The sequence below is a fragment of the Pygocentrus nattereri genome, chromosome 4 (assembly GCF_015220715.1).
Source record: "Pygocentrus nattereri isolate fPygNat1 chromosome 4, fPygNat1.pri, whole genome shotgun sequence".
NCBI classification, from domain to species: domain Eukaryota; kingdom Metazoa; phylum Chordata; class Actinopteri; order Characiformes; family Serrasalmidae; genus Pygocentrus; species Pygocentrus nattereri.
In genome coordinates this window covers 10713901-10735551 of record NC_051214.1, presented here as the reverse complement: position 1 = coordinate 10735551, position 21651 = coordinate 10713901, and the positions used below count along the sequence as shown (strand labels likewise).

General features: G+C 39.6%; 1 protein-coding gene across 1 annotated transcript in view; it reads right to left on the bottom strand.

Annotated features, from left to right (window-relative positions):
* The window catches only part of rngtt (RNA guanylyltransferase and 5'-phosphatase), a 211863-nt gene that overhangs the window by 34303 nt on the left and 155909 nt on the right, over positions 1-21651 (bottom strand). Inside the window, exon 13 of the mRNA XM_017697713.2 lies at positions 6856-6956. Within this exon, the coding sequence (XP_017553202.1) occupies positions 6856-6956 (101 nt within the window). The remainder of the gene's footprint in view (positions 1-6855; positions 6957-21651) is intronic.

Below are 21651 nucleotides of genomic sequence, written 5' to 3'. Positions count from 1 at the left end.
ACAGCATGTTATTATTATGTTAATATCATGTTATTAAAAAATATAGTGCCCTGAATGTCTATTACAGTAAATCTAGCAACTCTACCGCCAGTATGTCACTGTACATTTACAGAGTAACTGTTGTGTAGGAAACGTTTTACATTATACTCTTTGAATCTTCTTCCTCTTCCGGCTGCTCCCTTTAGGGGTCGCCACAGCGGATCATCTGCCTCCATCTTGCCCTATCCACTGCCCCCTCTACTTTTATACCAACCATCTCCATGTCCACCTTCACTACATCCATAAACCTTCTCTGCGGTCTACCTCTTCTCCTTCTGCCCGGCAGCTCCATCTCCAACATTCTTTGACCAATATATCCACTATTCCTCCTCAACACATGTCCAAACCATCTCAACCTGGCCTCTCTGGCTTTATCTCCAAACTGCTCCACCTTCACTGTCCCTCTGATCTGCTCATTTCTAATCTTGTCCAGCCTTGTCACTCCCAACGAAAATCTCAGCATCTTCATCTCCGCCACCTCCAGCTCAGCCTCCTGTCTTTTAGACAGAGCCACAGTCTCCAAACCGTACATCATAGCAGGAGCACTACTGTCTTGTAAACCTTCCCTTTCACTCTTGCTGCTATCCTTCTGTCACACATCAGCCCTGACATCCGTCTCCACCCACTCCTTCACCTCTTTTCTACACTGTCCATTGCTCTGGATGGTTGACCCAAGATATTTGAAGTCATCCACCTTTACGACCTCTACTCCTTGCATCTTCACCTTTCCACCTGCCTCCCTCTCATTCACACACATGTATTCCGTCTTGTCTCTACTAACCTTCATTCCTCTCCTCTCCAGTGCAAACCTCCACCTCTCCAGATTCTCTTCCATCTGCTCTCTACTCTCACCATAGATTAGAATGTCATCTGCAAACATCATGGTCCATGAAGCCTCCTGCCTGACCTCATCTGTCAACCTGTCCATCACCACTGCAAACAAGAAGGGGCTCAAAGCTGATCCCTGATGTAACCCTACCTTCACCTTGAAACCATTTGTCACTCCAACTGCACACCTCACCACTGCCTCACTATCCTCATACATGTCCTGCACCACCCTAACATACTTTTCAGCTACACCTGAGTTCCTCATACAGTACCACAGTTCCTCTCTTGACACCCTATCATATGTCTTCTCTAGATCCACAAAGACACAATGTAGCTCCTTCTGACCTTCTCTGTACTTCTCTACCAACACTCTTAACGCAAAAATCGCATCTGTGGTACTCTTTCTGGGCATGAAACCAAACTGCTGCTCACTGATCTGAACCTCTCGCCTTAGCCTTGCTTCAACAACATTATACTCTTTGAATATAACTCAATATAAGTTTGTTTTATAATTATGTCTCTAAATATCTTTGCAGTCAGACTAACAACAGTGAGCGGGTTTTACCTTAAATGGGCCAGACACGATAATTGCCAGAGGGTCCTTGGAAAGAGAATTCTAAATGAAACAAAAGCCATATGACCCCTTATGCTTCCCATAGTGCACTACAATCTGGCAGAATTGCCAGACGCATCATGTAAACATTACAGGGCATTATGAAGTGTTTTTGCTTTTAAGCAAGAGAAATCAAAGTTATTCTATAATCAAAATATCAACTCAAAATATTAGGGCAGCATGTTTAGAGTTTGCTGGGTAGCTCTGGTCATTATTTTTGGTCAATCTGTGGAATCTTTTGGTACTTGCACGCTTTAAGGCAGGCCGAGCACAAATCCCTAAGAGGTAAGCAGTAGACTGACAGTGTGTGTATGTGTTGTAACAGCAGTTGTGTAGAAATGAAGGTTTCCCAATGTGTGAGTGTTCAGAGGTATGGTGGGTCTCAGTAGAGTAGAGGCAGGGGTGGTCCAGTACAGCTGTGAGATAAGGAGATCCATGTCCACTCATGTGGGAGTTATTGATCTGTTTACTGGAGCTGCACAGTCTCTCCTCTCAACTGCCTGCACCCAGACACCTCCAAACACCTCCAAGACTACCACACGCACAACACTGAACAGAGTCAGCACACTGTAATGAACAAACCAATAAATGTGAGAGAGAAGAAAGAGCGCAAGAGTAAGAGAAGGCCCCATCACATTAGCACTTGTCAGTGGTGTTTACATGCAAAAAGTTTTGCCAATCTGATTAAATACATTCTGATTACAGATTAAGAGTGAGGTGTTTACTCTTTTCAACAGTCTGAAGAACCACTTAAGAGTAAACATTACCACAACAGTGAACATCACGTGAGGTCCAGTCAGAGTGAGATGAGTTTTCAGTTGGCACATTTGTGCTTTTAATTGCTTTAAAATGATGTCAGACTCAGAAAAATGTACCTCCCATATGCTTATTAAAGAAGGCTGAGAGGAAGACGTCGTGTTCTGAGACACATAAGCTGGACAACCATCCAACCTCCATCTTTTAAAGCTCAAAGCATAAACTCCATTTCTGCTCCACCAAGTTGAACATTATAAACTTTGGCTATGACGCAACGCACATGCGCAGAACATACTTACACGTTCCGATTAGGATTCAGGCGTTTACATGGCTATTATTGTTCTATTGAAGGGATTATTTACAGGATTACCCACCTCATTCAATCGGATATAAATTGTATTCCGAATGGCTTCAATCGGACTAGACTATTCTGAAAGAAGTGCATACATGGACAAATCCTATTCCATTTGAGCTATTAGTCGGATTATTAATGGATTATCAGACTGCATGTAAACGTGGCTAGTGAAATGTCATGAGTGAAAATGCACTCATTTCACGGGTTTGCTTAGATGAGCATGTTTCGCAACACAGACTTCCATAGCAAATAAGTTTTGTGTGGGAAACTTCACATCAAGTCCAATATTTGTGTCTGTGCTTATCTCTGAAGGGGCAAGGCTTTGAACAGCAGTACTGCAGAACCAAAAAGTGGGAACATTAATTCAACCAGTGTCTAAACAAGACCCTTTAAACATTTCATGACTATAAATAAACAGGAAACACTGTATGATACACACTCAGTCAGGAGACTGTATTATTATCTCATGCTTTTGTGACATTCCTGTTCAGTTGTTAGGTAAATTAGCCAGCTTTATGTCTGCAAGGCTAGCTCCCTGGCTAAACGCAGCTGCACACACCAGGTATGCCAATGTCATCAACCAGGACCTAAACTTTATTAGTACAACTCAGTGAGTAGCATTATGTGTTTGCAAGTACATAATTATCAGAATTCAAATTTGAAATATGTTTACTTTTATGATTTTACAGTTTATGGTTGGTGAGGAAGCAGGCTAACTGCAAAATGGAGGAGCCAGCCTTGATGACACCCATTCTGCAAGGCAACACAAACCGCAAATTTCTGTTGTGACTGTGGCTTGAGGGAGAGGTATAGAGGGATTGTCAGAGAGTGAGAGTGAGAGAGAGAGAGAGAGAGAGAGAGAGAGAGAGAGAGAGAGAGAGAGAGAGAGATTTTCCTGGTATCATTAGTTGCCATGATAGACTGTGAAATCTAAGCATCATTAACACTGGCTCTAGGGAACAACACCCTCAAATACCACATGAGGCCCATGAGGAGCCTCAGAGCTCCATTAGCTAGCAAAAAAACAGCTACCAGAAGAAGATCTATCAAGATGCAGTCTACTCAACCACACAACCCAAAGAACCACTTGAATGCTTAAATCAGGGGTCAGCCAGCCAAATGTGAAGAAGAGACATTTTGTCCTTTCAACAAAAATGAAAGCACTTACATTTTATGTCCATTTTACCATCTTGATTGTAAATATATCTCAGTATGTGCTGATGTCCTAGTATAGGCTATAAAGTATAATATATATGAAAACGCAGACTAAAATCCCTCTGCTTTAAGCTTTAGCTCAGCTATAGCTGCTTTTCTCGCATCTCCAGCAGGAAACGTCTCTTCAAAAGTAGAATAGTTTTATTGTAAATGTGTCTCAGCGTTCAAATTTTTACAAGGCTGAAGCTTCCTGTTGACCAGCTTCTAGTTCAAATTTTCTCATTGCACTTTAATTATTAAACAGATTTTTTAGTGACTGACAACTTTTTCTTGCAGATTAAATGTATCAGGGAACCAGCTGGAATGCTTCTGATTGCAAAGTCATCTCCAAATGATCAATGTTTGTCTTAAATCTTTCTCTTTGCCATTTCATTAGCTAAGCATGAGTTGATGACCAGAAAACAAACTTGCGCAAACCTTCAGGGTCAAAAGGTGGTGAATTAGCAGTTATAAGCTACATTAACCCCAGCATTTAATAACATTTGTTCTTAAACTGTGTTAGAATAATCAGAAGAGCTTTATTTTACTGCTAATTCTGCTGTGGAACCGCAATAGAACACTAAAAGAGACGCTTGTTGCCGACCCCTGGCTTAAATTGTTCTTTAAATGGTTAAATGGTTCTCCTCTGTGATAGAGAACATGCTGTTTGTGATTCTTTAAAGAAGCTTTTAAGAAAAGTTCTATACAGCAGTAGTTTTCAAGATGTAGGTTGCAGTGTGGGAATGACTGGGTCGAGAGGAAGTTGGACCATTTTCTTCCATGAAAACAGACCTAAATAAAGCACATTTTAGATCAGAAGCACTCGGTGTCCGTTATCAATATTGGGTTTTCCATCCCTGCTTTTTCTGTGAATTTTCAAAATATGCATTAAAACAACCTGCTAGAAATTTGAGAAAACATCCTAATGGTGCAAAAGAAGTTTTTATGTGTGGATGAGATGGAAAAGCTGGTTTATGTATAAAGGTGAAATGTGAAAACTGGTGTTGCAAACAGAGTTTCTGAATAAGTGTTGACATAGCGGGAATGAAAGTCACATGTTTGGCACTACGTCCTAACAGAACTGCTTGTCCTGGTAGGTGACTGTGAAGTGGCCCTCATAAAATGTGCTACTGCCCACTCTGCTATGTCCGGTGTCTCTGGACTGTTAGTGCTACAGCCACGTACAGCTGACAGAGCACTGTCAAAACTACCCTACCGAGAGCTAATAAACGTTCAAATCCCTCTACTTTACATGTCACACACAGTGAGCAAGACTCTTTGTTGCACTTCAGTATCCACACAGTGCATGTGCAGGCTGTGCCATGAGAGTGTGGTCTTCACTCCCTTTGTAAGCAGCACAGGATTCAGGGAAATCTGCTTTTGTAGCCTGAAAGCTAAATGGAGCGCACTCCTTGTCTCATTCCATGTGTGCAAGTGTGTCATGGGATCTTCACGAATTTACACTTAACCATACTTGATGGAATTACTGATTAATTTGGAATTTGCTTAAAATTTGCTAAATGTAAGAATGGAAAACCTGTTGTCTCATATATAAGTTGTATATCAAGTGTCGCAGGGACAATGACAATCACAGTTGCTGCACTCAAGTCTATTTTTTGCAGCTTGCCACAAAGTACAATACTGTGTCACCCGTCATTTATTTTCACTTATTTCATTTCTAGTCAAACCGGTATCAGATAAGAGTTTAGATATAATATAAAGAAGGGAAAGTTCAAAACAATATAAGCAGGGGGAAAAAATAGGAGTTTTCAAAGTTAGTGTTCAAGAAATTATTAAAAAGTACAGAAAGAATGGGTACTCCTAACACCCCTGCAAGACCTGGTAGAACACCAAAACTGTCCCCATAAGATAAACAGTGCTTCTATCCTTGAGGGAAAATCAAGCCCCACACTTCCTTCAGATTTGAAAAGATCCACAGGTGTTTCTGTCTATCCTTCCACGGTAAGCAGACAACTCCGTGCTATGAGCCTGCAAGGATTTGCAGCTGTCAAGAATTCATTGTTTGCAAATCAAAGAAAGAAGCTGCTGGTGTTCTCAGAACAATGGGCTGACCACCCCAAAACTTCACCACAACTAAATGTGTTTAGGTTTACTTGGATTGTAAGAAGCAGCAAATTGGAACCAACTTCTAAGACTGAACTTTAGAGATGTTAAAAAATATCCCTTCAGTGTGAAGGCAAGCATCCTGAAAAGAACAGAAGCTGTAATATTATACATATACAATATATCGCTGTTGTTGGAAGAAAATCTTATATCTTCATTTTTGACATTTTTCAGTTTTTGACATAATTTGAAAATACTTGTTTAATATCCATTAATCATAAAATGTAAATTTTATGAATAATGAACCAAAAGAAATGGCCCAAAACGACTTGTTAAAAAGTCTGGTCCCACTGACTTACATTAAAAGTTCCTTTTCCTGTAAAGTTCTCGTTTTGGAAAATACGAGGTTTTGTTCTGACAACAATAATATACAATATTATACACAAATAATAGTCTTCTTAGACTACCTCTGCTGTACAGCACCCAAACATATGTTACAAGTTCCACAACCTTTGTTTGGTTCCACAAAACCTTTTTTGCTAAAGGTGTAGCTGCCACTGGAGTCAAGAGAATGATTTCTGACTACTTTTCCCCTCAGAAATAAAGTAAAAAAAAAAAAAAAACTAAGGTCAATTTCTGGGTCATAATAACACTCATAACAATACAATAGGCCTGCGGGCAAACAGACTGGGTGATTTTCATTTGCGCCACGGCAACAGTAATATTGTTAAGGGTCCAGGGAGATAAGTACGTGTTGAGCTGAATTAAGCTTGCTGCTACTACCTGCACATGACTCAGGGCTGGTATTATGTAATATACCCACTCTCTCAATCTCTCTCACACACACACAAACCAGCTATACAAATCTAAAGTACACCCGCCACACAAATGCTACAAACAGAGGCTTCAAAGAGAGGACACAACACTGTAGAGAGCAGGTGTGCGTGTTTTGATGTTTGTTGTAGGGGCTATGGAGGGGCTTGTTGTTGTGGTGACAGAGACTCACCCTTCCCCTCCAACCTTAGAGATCTTCAGTCGGAAATCCACAGAATTGAGGCTGGGAGGCTTCCACTTCAGAATGTCATCACATCGGCCCGGCTTGTACTTCTGCTCAGAGAACAGTTCGCAGAGAGAGAGACAGAGAGACAGAGAGAGAGAGAGAGAGAGAGAGAGAGAGAGAGAGAGAGAGAGAGAGAGAGAGAGAGATTTAATATTTCGAGCAAAGAAACAAATAAAGCCTTGATACTTCTTAGCTCAAAGTATCTTTTAAGATCAAAAAATATTAATTAAGAGTGACTCATTCTTGTGATTACAAAATTATACATTCCAACCATGTAGAGTTTATGTTTTATTTTGCACTGGAAGACACAAGTCCTCTCATCTTCCAACAAAAAATAAAACAAACACATCTTTCCATAATAAAATGACTGTCAAAGCTACAAAAGCATAAACGCTTAAAAGTAAACAACTGGGGCCTCAAAAGCAACACTAATAGTTCCATCTAACTGGCTATATAATTGTTCACCCCATCACTGGGAGACTGTGAGTTCGATCCCCATCAATGCCACAGCCATCCATGGCTGGGAGTCCCAGACAACTTAATTGGCCTCACTTTGCCTGGGATGGTCTTCTCTCTCCCCCATCACTCTACTTAATGCTGGTTAATGTGGTTGTCTGTTAGCAAACATAATGAAATTGACAAAGTTGGCTAAAAAACTTTTCACGATTTGCTGTGAACTTCCCAAAATAGATCTTGCTCCGAAAGACTTCTTCTTGTTGTGGTGTGCAGAGTGCAATGCTGCTTAATAAGGTGCTTCCCATCAGACTGACTCGTGACTGGATATGTACAGTACTCTGCCATATTTCAGGTCAAGGTCAAGCTAGAAATAAAGTGAACCTTGGTTAGGGCCAGATAAATACAACAAATTTACAGAGCTTTGGTTCTGAGCCTTGTAGTCTGCAAGTAGTCATGGTTAGTAACAGCAACAGTAACAGCATTTACTGTCTGTAAAGTGGAAAGTCTATTTCTCACATTTGTACTAAAGTTCTTCATTAAACTTTGAAGAACACTGACATTTGGCCTATCGTCCACACCTGGAGAATTCCATCGCTTAGCAATGAGCAGCAGTCACGGCCTGATGTGTGTAACTTAGCAACCACAGAGGCACTGATTACTCTTAAAGGGCCGATAACGCTTTACTCAACTGTGTGCTGTGGAGTGGGCGAGACACAGGATTTCCAATAAAACCACCCAAGCGCTCAGACAATTAGCAAATTTCCTCATAGTGAGATTCTAATGGCTTTGGTCTGGTATATGTGAGTAATGTTCACTGTGCTAGCAACTTGGTACATATTTAAGAAAACTTTGGTCATTTCAGTGGAGAAAAAAAGGCTGTTAAAACACTTATGAATGAAATGAAATCTGGGAAATAGTCATTAAACAGAATGTCTATACAATTACTAGGCATAAATATTTATTTTGAAATGAAGATAATTAAGGCCCCACAGTACATTAAATTTAGTACTTATTAACAGTTGGCATCTAACAACTAGCTTGCTCTTGTCTACTGCATTACAAAATTTCTCTTTTTTTTACTGCAGCAGATGTGAGACATTTCATGTATTATGTATGAAGATTCAGAAGAACAAACGAGGATCAAAAAACAAACTAAGAGTTAACAGAAGGGATGTTTAGGTTTCCAATACCCTCCTGGAGGCAAAGCCACAAGTTATCTCACTGAATTGAGAGAAAAGTCCTGCCAAGGTCAAATGAGTGGATCCTGCTGCCCATATAGGCCTCTCTCATATTGGCCAGGGGAGTGTGCAGGGCTATTTTGACAGAGACCTCTTAGGAGTGCTTGGACCCCTTGATATTGCACCTCTTCCTGAAAACCTGATGGATCGCATCAGGAAACAGCCATTCCCGCACTACCTATGCAATCACTACTACTCCATTATAGCCAATTCATATATAATGTCATTCGTAAAGGAATGGCAAATAAACATCAGTCAAAAAAGTCATATTTCACACATACTAAGAATAAAGTAATGTTACTGTAACATTAATTAGCAGGCTACCATATCTCACCTACATCATGCAGCTGTTTTATCTATGAAAATACAAAGATCTTATTGGACTAGTATCAGCCTCAACTTTAAAGGACTTGAGTTGGATCGAATTACGGGGCAAAAAAAATAGAATAAGTACATTTTTGACCCAAATAGGATATAACAACACCTAAATATTAACATTATTGAACATCAGACTACAGAAAACATGGGCGTTTAGGTCCTACCCGCCTCAGATCTCCCTTGGTTTGGTCATTCTCCATCCTTGAACGATTCCAGAATACTTGGGGCTGTCATTTATGAATATTTTAAGATACTGGAGTGCTTTAATATTCTGCTGTCTCTTGCTCTTTTACAGAAGAAGTCACTATCCATTATGTCCAGCAGCAAACTCCTTCTTCTAGTTATTCTGTGAGCAGAAATGCTAAATACAACATGTACTCAGATTGCCTACAAAATTAGACGGTTCTTCCCATAATCTTCCCCAAATATAGACAACCATGCAGAGTTTAACCAGCATTATCTGTGCTGATCTGTTTCTGGCCAAGGTCTGCTCGATTAGCTGCCCATTAGCATATGTACACTGAAGGTCCATTTCCTCCAGTTGTTTGCCAAAGAATCCCCAGAGATACCATGCCCCCCTTAACAGGATACCACTGACCTTCCAGCCCTGACCATGGAGGATGGGATCTCTAAATAATAAGCCAAACCAGTAGGGAAGGACAGGGAAAAAGGTAACTGATGTCCTACACGCTCAGAAAAAAAGGTACGACACTGTCACTGGGAAAGCATCCCTCTTGTCACTGTGGTGGTACCCTCAGGGGTACATCCCAGTACCTTTAGTCAGGGAACATAACTATACCAGAATCCATTAAAATGATACTTTCTAAACTGTACTGACTCCACACACCCCGTCTCGTCTCCAGGCTTTTTGTTTTATTGTTCTGATTTAAAACATTTGGTTATGAAAAGGTACAAATATCTATTTTTCCACTAGGAAAAACTCAGGTAAGGTACACCATCGCACCTTAGAAACACTGTTGTACTTTTGAGGGTACACTTACACTGTACCTTGATGAATGAATCATGTACCTGCATAGTACGTTTATTTCTAACAGTGTAAAATAAAGTTAGATAACCTCTGAATAACCTCAAAAGGGATATGTTGGATACTTTTTTTTTTTTTGGCCTAAATGATGCAGGACTGATATGCCCCCCTTGCATTAATGTTTGAATGCAGGCAGCATCAAGTTTTTTGTGTATTATGTAGTGGAAAGGAGGAAAGTTTGGAGTCGTTTAAAGTTTATGAAGCCCGAATTCGACATAAAAATGAACGTCACTGCTATCTACTGGTGGCAAAACATTGTATGAATAATATTACTGCTGTGCCGTGCCATGCTCACCTTATCTTAATGAGGTGAAGGTATTAGCTTTAAGGACAAGCCTAGAAGTTACAAGAAGTGCAGGTTTCGACTGAAAGGATTTAAAGCTCCATTTGCCAGTTAACTCCAGGGGAGGGAGGGATATGACAGAGAAAGAGAGACAGACAGATGTAGAGAAAGAGAGAAAAGAGAGACAGCGAGCAAAAGAGCAGGGAAAAGTAGGGAGGATAAAGGCTTTCACGCCACATCCTCCTGGCTGCTCATCTGATGCTGCGGTGCACGTGGGCGAGGGCTGTTAAAAAGAAGCTCTGTGAAGTCTCCCTATCTCCTACAATAGGCACTCAGGACAGCTGGGAACAGGCACTGATGGAAAATAGAGCAGTGAGACCCTGCAAGATGAAGACCTCTGCAGGAGCATGAGTTCTCAATGCATACTTAGCCAAATCGGTGAATAGAACTAAATGGAACTCGGACCCCAGGGTGAAGCTGCTCCTTTGTATCTGAAAGGGCCCCAGCCCCCTGCTCATGCTAAGACATGCTCAAAGAAAATGCAAAGAAATCAGCCATTCTGGAAGGTTCCATATGTGAAACACATCAGAGAAAAACAGTTCATGCGATGGTCATCAACAGAATGAATGCGTGAAAATGTCAATGCCAGATGTCGATCAGCCAAGACAGCTGGTGGCTGAAGTTTGCTTCTTTGTTTTCAAGTTATGGAAGTCAGTAGCAATTAGCATCGTGAAACCACATGCTTAAATCATTACGAGCTTGCCTCAAACCAAACCATGTCCAGTTGTTAAAGTCAAATCGTCATCAAAATGTACCTTTTTTACCTTGTTAGTTCATGGCCCTGGTCATATTAAGCACACATCATCAGATTATACTACTTTAATGACTTAATTTGCGCTAAAATATGTATAAAATGAAGAAATTGGGAAAACTGCTGGGATTGGCATTACACATTACAACAAAATATTACAAAGGCAGTAAAATCAATGAAACGTAGACATTTTAGTGCAGAATCCCTGTGTCACCTATACAATATGCTCTTTGACAAAATAGTTTTCATTTGACAAATGTAATTGTCATTAATCTTTTTTATGTTAAATGCATGCAAATAAACCATACATATGTTTTATCACTGGTGTTCAACAAATGTTCATCTTTATTTATTGTAATTATGATAAAATACTGTGTATCAGACTAACTTGCTGAACTAGGGAAACTGTTTCATTACATTAAAATGCAATATTTCTAAAAAATTAAATGTACGTTTTTTCAGCTTTTTACTATTATTGGGAAAATATTTTTACTGTTAAATAACAGCTTTTGTCTGACACTCCTGCTGTTGGAATTATTTACAGCTTTATTAATCAATTTGAAATACTGAACAAATTCAAACATTTGTAAATATTTTTAAGCAAATATCTGTTAATATCGAAAAGATTTTGATATTATTATTCATTGTTACTAATTATGCCACCGGGCACTATCAGGTGAAGGGGATATCATTGCCAATGATATCTTGTTTCATCTTCTTCTCCTTCTCATCAATAGAAACACTCCACTAACTTATAGACCCTGTGTGTTCCCGTACTTCATACAGAAATATGTTATAGCAGGGAAACACAGCAAGATTTCAGATTCACGCTGACTTCAAATAATCTCAAATAGACTTGCTTGTGTTATGTGATAGTTTTCGATAAAAATAGACAACAGTATAAACAAAAATCAGACTTTGAGAAGGAGAAAGAAGCTTTTGCTCTTTTTAGCTAGTCACTTCAGCCCTGTGAAGTTCCTGGACACTAGATTAGTTTACTAAATTTAGTGGATGGCAGCTATACTCTTGATGCAGTTTGAGGCCGATAGCTGTCAGTTCAGTGCTGCTTAACGCCTAAACACATCACCAATAGTGCATGTGTCCAAAACAACTGCCTTTGCTCTGAGGCTAATCTGAACAAACTGAATCCAGATTAATGAATGAGATAAAAAGAAGCAACTGAAACTTAATAACAAATGCTTACAGGTAAAAACACCTGAATTCTGGACAATGTGTGTACAGAAATGGATATTCACTTTTTCCTAGTCAAACAATCAAATTCCAGGAGGATCCAGGTAAATCCTGAAAGGGGGGGAACGCTAATTTTCTCCCATTTTTCTAGATATTAGCAGTGTCAAACAGTATAAGAAACCGCAGAAGCGAGTATATTTGAGAATATTTAACATCAGGATGCAGGTTGAGGCTACTGTGTGATGATTTAGGCCCCGATTTGTGGGGTACAGACTTTCATTTAATCTTAGCTACATTAAGTTCATAACTTCTCTGCCAAACTAATGGTGCACACCACATAAGCCTTGATGGACAGACTGCATTTTATGCATGGCACAGAATTGGATTTTTTACCCAATTATTCCCTTAAGTACACACAAAAAAAAGTCAAACTAAGGGGAAAAAAAGCCTAAAAAAGCTAAAAAATAACATTTCCAACAGTGCATTTGCCACTTGTTACATTATTCATATTCTCAAGTCCCTTCTGCTCACAATGCTTAGAGAATCCATGCTGAATATCAATGTTATATTCTGCCCTCTAATCAGACAAAAACCTCATATCGCTCTCATTATGCCGCCACATTGTGTATGCATGAGATAGAGAGGAAGCTCACAAGTGAGTGACTTCCGACCAACACTCATGACTCTGCTCATGACTTTGCAAGTGTCACACTAAATAAATAAAGGGTTAAATTAATCAAGAACGAGGTATGAATGCACAATGCAGCTTCAGCAAACAGTTCACTCCTGGTGTATAATATGATTTTCCGACTAGCAAACCTCGGTGATCCAGAGGTTGAGTCTCTGATGGCAATCTGTGCTGCATTGTGATGCTCTGCATCTTAAGCAGCAAGAGAGCTGAGCACGAGGCCGTCTGGTCGTTTTGCTTGAGTGGACTCAATGTTTCCACTGTCCTCCTTCTGCACATAATACAATTAGTCATGAATGTTGATAGTGGCTAAAAATACTGACTGACAATACAGGTCAATTTCATTTGATATATTAAGACTTCAGTAGTTTCAGTTAAAACATGCTTTATGTACTAATATATCAGCTGTCAGTTCTCAAATATGACAAATATGGTTCTCAACTGTCAAACCTTTTAACTCAAACAATGCACAAAAGCTTAACCCTAAGATATAACAGTAAAATTAGGGTGGGCAATATTTTACAGAATCAAGATCATTTACACCACAACATGTTTTTCTGAATATAGCATGATTATTATTGTATATCGCTGATGTCAGAACAAAATCTTGTATCTCCATTTTTGTTGATTTTCAGTTTTTGACCTAATTTGAAAGTACCTAGTGTCCTTTTACATTGTGTGTAAATTTCATGAAGAATGGACCAAAAGCAACAGCTAAAATCTGGTTCCATTGACTTACATTAAAAGTAAAGTAGGTTTTTCCTTCTCCTGTAAAGTCATCGTTTTGGAGATACAAGGTTCCGACAACTGTGATATATTACTTAAAAAATACTCTCTGATGGAAACGTGTAATTGCACATGATTGCAAATGGAAGACTTTTTTTGTAACATCAGTTGTGGGTCAACTTCTTCCCAGAGTACAATCTGATCACATGTTGAAAGAGTATTCAACTACAATGTAAAACTTGGTGAAGGATGTGTCTTCCAAGAATGTAAGTGAATGAGCTATTATTGTCATAAAGTCTTCATCAGTATAATGTTGATTCTGCATTTGCCCTAAACATCAAGCAGGACCTAACATTAAGAAGAATGAAAACTACAAAAAAGTCTCTCGAAATCTGACTTGACACTTTTAAATAACTATTCTAGTGTTTACAGTTTGACTCGTACACACATCGAATATTTCAGTGTTTTTTCTGCTGACTCAGTAATGCTACTTCTTTCAATTTCAGCAAAAAATTATACATAGTGTAGCTTTCAAGAACACTGACCAAAAGCATGTTTCACTGCAAGAAGAGAGCATGATTAGCCATGTTTAACTATAGAACATTATGTAGAACATTATGCAAAAAGTTGAACAAAAAACAATGTTCTTCTAGTTTTTGAGGGCTACTGGGGCCTTTTCTGCTCTACCTAAGCTCGTCATGATCACAAAATCACAGCTGACTATTAGTCGACATATTCATAAATGCAGTTAACCGTTTAGTCTTTTTTGTTCACTGTATGCAAGCATTAAAGTATTCCTAAAATGGCCATATTTGCTGTTTTGAATATTGGCTTCTAGCTGCCAGTACTCAAAAGCTCCTACTTGACAACAGAGACAACTAGAGCTTTTCTACTTTCTTTTATTTACTTGCACTTTTCTTGACTCAATGGGTTAAAAATTCACATTCTGTCTGCTACAACATAAACATATAACTGTGAAAGCTAACATTTGCCCGTCACCAGTACCATTAAACAGGTACGTTTGGTTGAATTGGGTCCTGAATGTGGTTCTCTTACATAATTTAAGAACATATTATTGGCCCTTTATAGTCAGGACTCCTGCCGATGCTGCTAAACCCATGAAACTTTATATTAATATAAATATATATTGACCACCTAGTGGTAACCCAACTGCTTTGACTGCAGAGTGCCTGGCACATGTGAACACTGACCCAACATGCCCTACTGTCCATCCCAGTAAAGCCCCAGTGGAAATTCATAGCGTACTAGGGAGTTTCCGGAATTATACAGCAGACTTGTCAGCGCCATCTGTCTACATCCCAGCAGAGAGGGAGTTGCGGCGGTCATCTCAGGTCGTCTTTCAGTCCGATATCATGTGGGTCATAAGTAGGGGAGAGAGCCCAATCACTGTAGTGCCAGGGGCATGGAAATGGCTGGCAAGCTGCCACTGTGGGGGGGAAAAAACCCTTGGGCATGCTGTAGGCTCCTGATAGCCGTCTAGGGGATGAGGTGCCTGTGGCAACTACCAGATCTTTTCCTGCCAAATTCAGTTCTCTGTTGGTCCTAATTAAGTCATCATCAAGCTAGAAATGACGTACTGTATTAGATCTTCCTAAGGACACATTGCGAATGCTTCGTTAATCCACATAATTAATTAGTGCCCTGGGATAAATCGGCCACTCCTGGCAATTAAGATGTTTTAAAGGTCAACTAATTCACCACCAGATCTTTCTCCTCTCAGAAACATCACTTCATCTATCTCTTCCTTTGACTGAGGGATGTACCCTGATTTCACAGTTCTTCCCTAATGCTCTTTAACCAGCCATCCATGTGGTCATTAAGTTTCTATGGTGTGTCAGATGAAATGCATTGATGAGATGTTCATGCTCCATCCCTCACAAATACAGTGCACCTGCTCGAACCATGACAGACAGAGTGGTCATGACCCATATTGGTAAGCATGTGAGTCAGAATGACAGCGTGAGAATGTGTGTCTGTATGCTTTGGCATGTTACAATCTGAGAGATACAGTGTATTTCCATAGCTCATTTATAAATCTGTGATCTCACATTATCTCATTATTTCCAGTGCTAAGTGACCTGTATCGCCATTAGGCACCTGTTTTGAAGTAAATTGCCCTTCTGGAATCATCACAAGTCATCACTTGCGCCAAACAACCACCAAAAAAGTCAAGACATCTTAACTAATGCCTGATAATTTCCATCAAATACAACAGAAACCTCAAAATTTGGTTTGGTTGACTACTGAAGGGAAAGCCTTCATCAGTTTGTTGTTGGAGGAGCAGACGACCAGTTCTAAAGACGAGCATACAAAACTGTAAGGTCTTCCAAGTACTTTTTTAGCCTTTGCTGAAAATACGGTTCCACTGGTTAGAAAACGGTGCTGCGAAAAAATACAAAACTAAAACAAGATTACTGTTAAGAATAAACACCATGACAACTAACACTGCAGTGATAACGATGGTGTACTTAATGACTAGCACTTAATGACAGTACTGGCATTGGCAATAGAGGATAACAATAGCATGAAGCAATTTCTGATGCGCGAGCCCGCTAATGAGTGATGCATATTTGAGAGGTAGTAGATGAACCTCATCTAAAGCAATCAGCATGTCAGTGGTAGGGGGTTATTTTACATTTGAGATAAGAAGTAGCACAACAATTGTTCTGAGGCTTATTTGTAACGTTTTTAACAATAAATGGCCGTAAATGCTGGAGTTATATGTAGAACTGCTTATTCGCCCTTTAACCCTGAAGGTTGGCATGCACACCGTTGGTCACATAGCCAGCAACGCAGATAACAATCTAGCCTAGCTAGTAGCTAACGAAAAGGCAAAGAGAAAGATTTAAGACAAAAAATTATCATTTGGAGCTGAACAGACTTATTTGCATTTATAAGCACTCAGCTGGCTTCCTGATATGTTTAATCTGCAACAAGAAACTGTCAAACACTAAAAGGTCTCACTCAAATTTTTATGTTCCACCATAATGGTGCAACAGTTAGCTACATAGTTAGCTACATTCTTTAAGGTGGAACAGGAATATTCAAACAAGAAGCTGGCGAATCACAAGCTGACCTCAGCTCCGTAAAAGGTGGAACGTTAAGACACAATTTACATGAAACTATTCTACTTTTATGAAAAACTTGCCTGCGGAAGATGCGAGAAAATCAGTTGTAGCTGAGCTAAAGCTTAAAGTAGAGCAAAGTAAGTCTGCCTTTTCATTTAGATTTTTAGCCTATAGTAGTACAACAGCACATACGGAGACATTTACAGTCAAGATGGTGAAGTGTTAATTCGATAAAATAGACAAGAAATGTTCCCAAAGTGGTTTGATTTTTGTTGAAACTTGACAAAGTGGCTTCTTGACGTTTGGGTTGCCAACCCCATACTTTAGCCTAACAGCCCATAGTCACTTCTGTGCCCTCTAGTCCTGTCTATGTTTGCACTTCCACCAGGTACACAATCAGATTATGGGCAGTTAATAGTTCCGGATTTGGATTAGTAACCATAACCGAGCCATATTGCACTGTCCAATGGAAAAATGCTATTCGAGAGATGCCATTCCAAAGGTCCCTGAGTTATGATCTCTGTAATAGCACACTTATTTTTAATACACTACTTTATATTTTTTTAATAAATCCAATACTTTATATTATGGACCTTTGATTCACTGCACGGAGAGTTTGCATGTACCCGTCCCCAATCTCAGATGAAAAGATTGAGAAGTCGCTCTCCTAAATAAATAAATAAATAAATAAATAAATAAATAAATAAAAACAGGAAGAAAAAAAAATGAAATGAAAAATACACAAACACATTACCTTTCTATTCCAGACAGAGCGGTATGTAAAACCGGAGGCAGGGCAGTGAAATTAATAATATCTATCCCAGTCCATGACATCAATTACTTCAGGGCAATATCCTCTGAAGAGTGGGCATGCAGTGGGAGTCCACTCTTGGGTGGACATTTGATATTACTATACTTCATCTGATAGCAGTTCTTCATAAAACCAAATGATAAAGCTAATTTTTATGAAATTTCAAGGCCAATAGCAAATTCAATGGCTCTATAGGGACCTGTAAAGTCTGACCACAAACGATTTGTGGTTCAGGAAAAGGGCAGAAGGGTGTGGTGGATGTACAGGTGTCGCTGAGGTTGGCATCTTTCAGGTTTTATTTTTGACTGTGGTTGAAGGAAAATGGGGATTCTTGTGGAGTTTCGTACACATGGTGCAAAGATTGCCATCTGGAATGTGTGCTCAATTCGCCATCGTGCCATCTGCAGTGATGACATTCTCTTTTGTAATTAATACCAGACATCTTTCTCCCTCACCCTCCCTCTTTCTTTCTCTCTCTTGTGCTTTCTTTTTCTCTCGCCATGCACATTTTTTTGCGTTCACGCATGCAAGAAATTTTCCAAGGACACCAATATGTCTGAAAAGATAACGAGCACACACATGGAGAATCTCACTTGATTTTCAGTGGTAACTATGCACACTGGGCCTGAGGATAAAACAATCGTTCAACACATTTCTCACAGTGTCTCGGCGTGCAGGATCTCTGCTGTCTATGGTCGTGTATCTCTGTGAGGTAACTCAATATCTTCAATACCTTGTTCACCTCTCAGAAACAACTGTCCAGATCTCTTTTCTATTGAGAAGAAGTTGTACCCAGTTCCCTGATTTCACAGACCATCCTGATGCATTTCACCCAGCCATCCAGATGGTCATGAAATGTATATAGTGCATTAACCCATACTTACAGGCAGAGCGGTCACAACCGTTATGTGAGAAACTGTGGGTGAGGGTGAGAATGACCCTTATTCATCAAGGCTGCAGATAGTGAAATGGGATGTGAATCTGATTCATCAGTTGCATATAAATGTTTTCGATATTGTATCAGAAAGTGCTATGTAAAACTATTTGACTGTGGCAGGAGTGGGGTGGGGGGCAGAGTTCTCTGTGGGACTGTTTTTTCAGTCCCACTCCCGCCCGCAAGATGTCATCCAGCTTTGGCTCTGTTACTGTTGTCGCCACCCTCACTGTTGACTCTGGGTTTACTGGGCGACATTGATGTCTGTCTGTTCTTAATGTTTTGAGAGCTAGTTTCCCCCAGGAGGAAGAATTTGCTCATGCGTTGTTCACATGATCGGCTGCTTTGCAACTCTTCAGAATGACTGCAACTGTTTCACTGTAATCATTTGATATTGTTTATACATATGATTTAGCAATCACTCTACTTTATTCAGCCTATTCATTAATTTGTGGCATTTCTCTTCATGCATGCTTCAGCCTGCTCCTGTCTGATTTTCCACAACGCTGAAAATTAGTCCCACACCGCAAGATATTGTTCCCACGGGAATCAGCGGGAGTGCAGACCTCTAGTGGGGGAATTCATTCCCTCTTTACGCAGACAAAAGAAACCTGAGTTCCAATCAGAGCAGAGAGAAATTCTGGCCATTTTAGTAAACTTTAGTGGTTATTTTCAGTGAATATGGTGAACGTGCTAGTGTGCTGTGACTTACCGAGCATTGACTGATGAGCTTAAGATGGCATATCCACTTATGCAGACAAGAGCTGTAACAACTTGGTTTGTGTTTGGTTCACCTTGTCATACAATAGTTTCTTGAATCAGGTGGGAATTAGCTCACACGTTCACGGCAATCAAATCTACCCTTGCTTTTATGCCACTCTGCTGAATGTGCGTGTACGTCCTGTAATAAATGCATGATGTGGTTTGAACTTTCTTTAAATTTAGGTTTGTTTACATCCTTCAAAACTAGGCCAAGGGCAATGTGTATTTGCAGTGTGTTTTGCTGCATGAGTGTCTTACTGTAAAACACAAACCATCTCTGGTCCTGCTGATATTTACTTGGCCTTGAAAGGTCGGTTCGGACGTGCTGGTGCATAAACACTTGTGACTAAGCCGTCAGTTACGAAATACTCACACACTACTCAGTGAGGCAAACATGTCAAAGTTTTTGCAAGCAGAGGCTGCAGAAACATTCCATGCTGCTTCCATTTCACCTGATGAGCAAAAGAGACGCTCAGAAAGTGAAGAACAGAACGTTCCATCCCTTTCATCAGTCTATGTATCTGGCCAAGCTGATCTGGTCACAGAAATGTCTTTGAGCAAAGAGAGAGCTCATCTGAAGAGTAACACTAATCTGCAGCTATATAGCACTGCTAGGAGGGATTGATTTTGATGTTACAAAATGGAATTCAATAATTACAGCTTTTGTGATTACTATAGCGCAGAGACCAATAATGTAAGAATGATTAACAGATCAAATACTGTGCAGCTCTAGTGAGGACGTGTGCATATATCTGTTCACTGACAGAAGCTCCAAGGTCCTGGAGATTTCAAGTCTATGGGCATAATATTGAATAGCTGCTGAAGGACATGCCAGTGTATCGGATGCACACACTCAATTAAACGTTTGAAAATATCTTGCTGGCTTTTGAAAGTTTTAGAGTAATGTTTGGTTATAATTGGTGCTTTTGCAACGATTAAAAATTGAAAAAATTAACATCTACATTTATGAACTGACTTACTTGCTTCCTAAGCCACAGTAGGCTCTAGAGTGAGATTTTCCAGGTCATTTATCTTGAAGGTGGGAGGAACTTTTTGTAGGAAAAAACAACAATGGCTCTGGATATTCGGGGAGGCCTGTTTTTCAAGGTTTTTTCTTTCATTAGCTAGTGAATGCAGACAGATAACATTATTACTTAATACATATAAAGTTTTCTAAAAGCTAGCCTACAAGCAGGAAAACATCCTAAAAGCTAAAATGAGCAAATTAGCTGGCTATCCAGCTACCTTCTATCAGTTTAGCTTCTTTACCCTGGCCGAAAAGGGCAAAAAAGAACTCTTTTGTCCATTTTGTGATGAATGAAGACAAACTTTTTGTCAAGGACTGAGGTTACACACTATTGCTAGCTTGGTTGTATGTATTATTCACTAGATCAGTGGTTATGCCAGCAGTCTGAGTTGATTAACATCAGAGGGATTCCCAATGGCTGTATGATGTCGCTGCATAATGCATACTGGGTATAGAGAACATTGATAAACAATATAAAATAGTGAATTCTGTAAAAACTGCGGAGGTTGAGAGATACAGTGTTGTGCTACAGAATACTACAGAACATGAAAAATTAAAGCAATAAGCCACTATAGGCTGTGTGTTATTGCGATTTTACCACAGGCAAGGGTGTCCTTAGGCTCGACGTGAAGGGAAATGGCTAAAACTCCCTTCCCAGTGATAAAATCGCAGTAACGCATGGCCTCAAGTAGCTTATTGCTTTTATAAAATGGCAGCCAACATAAAATTTCAAACACAAATCTTTTCTGAAAATAATTTGTTATTATTAATAATAATCGACGTAAACAAGTATTCCGCCAAGAAATGTAGTTCCTTTAGAGTATGGCATCATTGCCAGGCAACCACTGACTGAAGAAGGTTCAGTCGCCCATCGCTGTATATTACAGTCATTTCATAAACTTTTTAACCCTCTGTCATATAATAATGAGCATATCATAACACATCACTGTTTATAGGAAAAGCTTTGCTTTGTGAGTACATTTTGGTTACCAATTTACCATGTGACTAATCCAGCGGTGGTCCTTTACTTATGCTGGGGCTGAATTTCCAAAGGCTCCCTGCTCCTTACATAGTGCACTACATAAGAATTTAAATACTGGCTCCTGCACCCAACAGTGTATAATATGGGTAAAAAATAATTAAACAAAATAAGTAACTTCAGATTCAGCCACATCCATACTCGACAAATACTGCATGTAGAAACTAGAATTACAAAACCTCCACAGCTAGCATGCTATTTAGGAGAGTATGCTGGATTCAGCATGGGGTAGATATGACTTCTGCCTGAAACACTAACATTTAA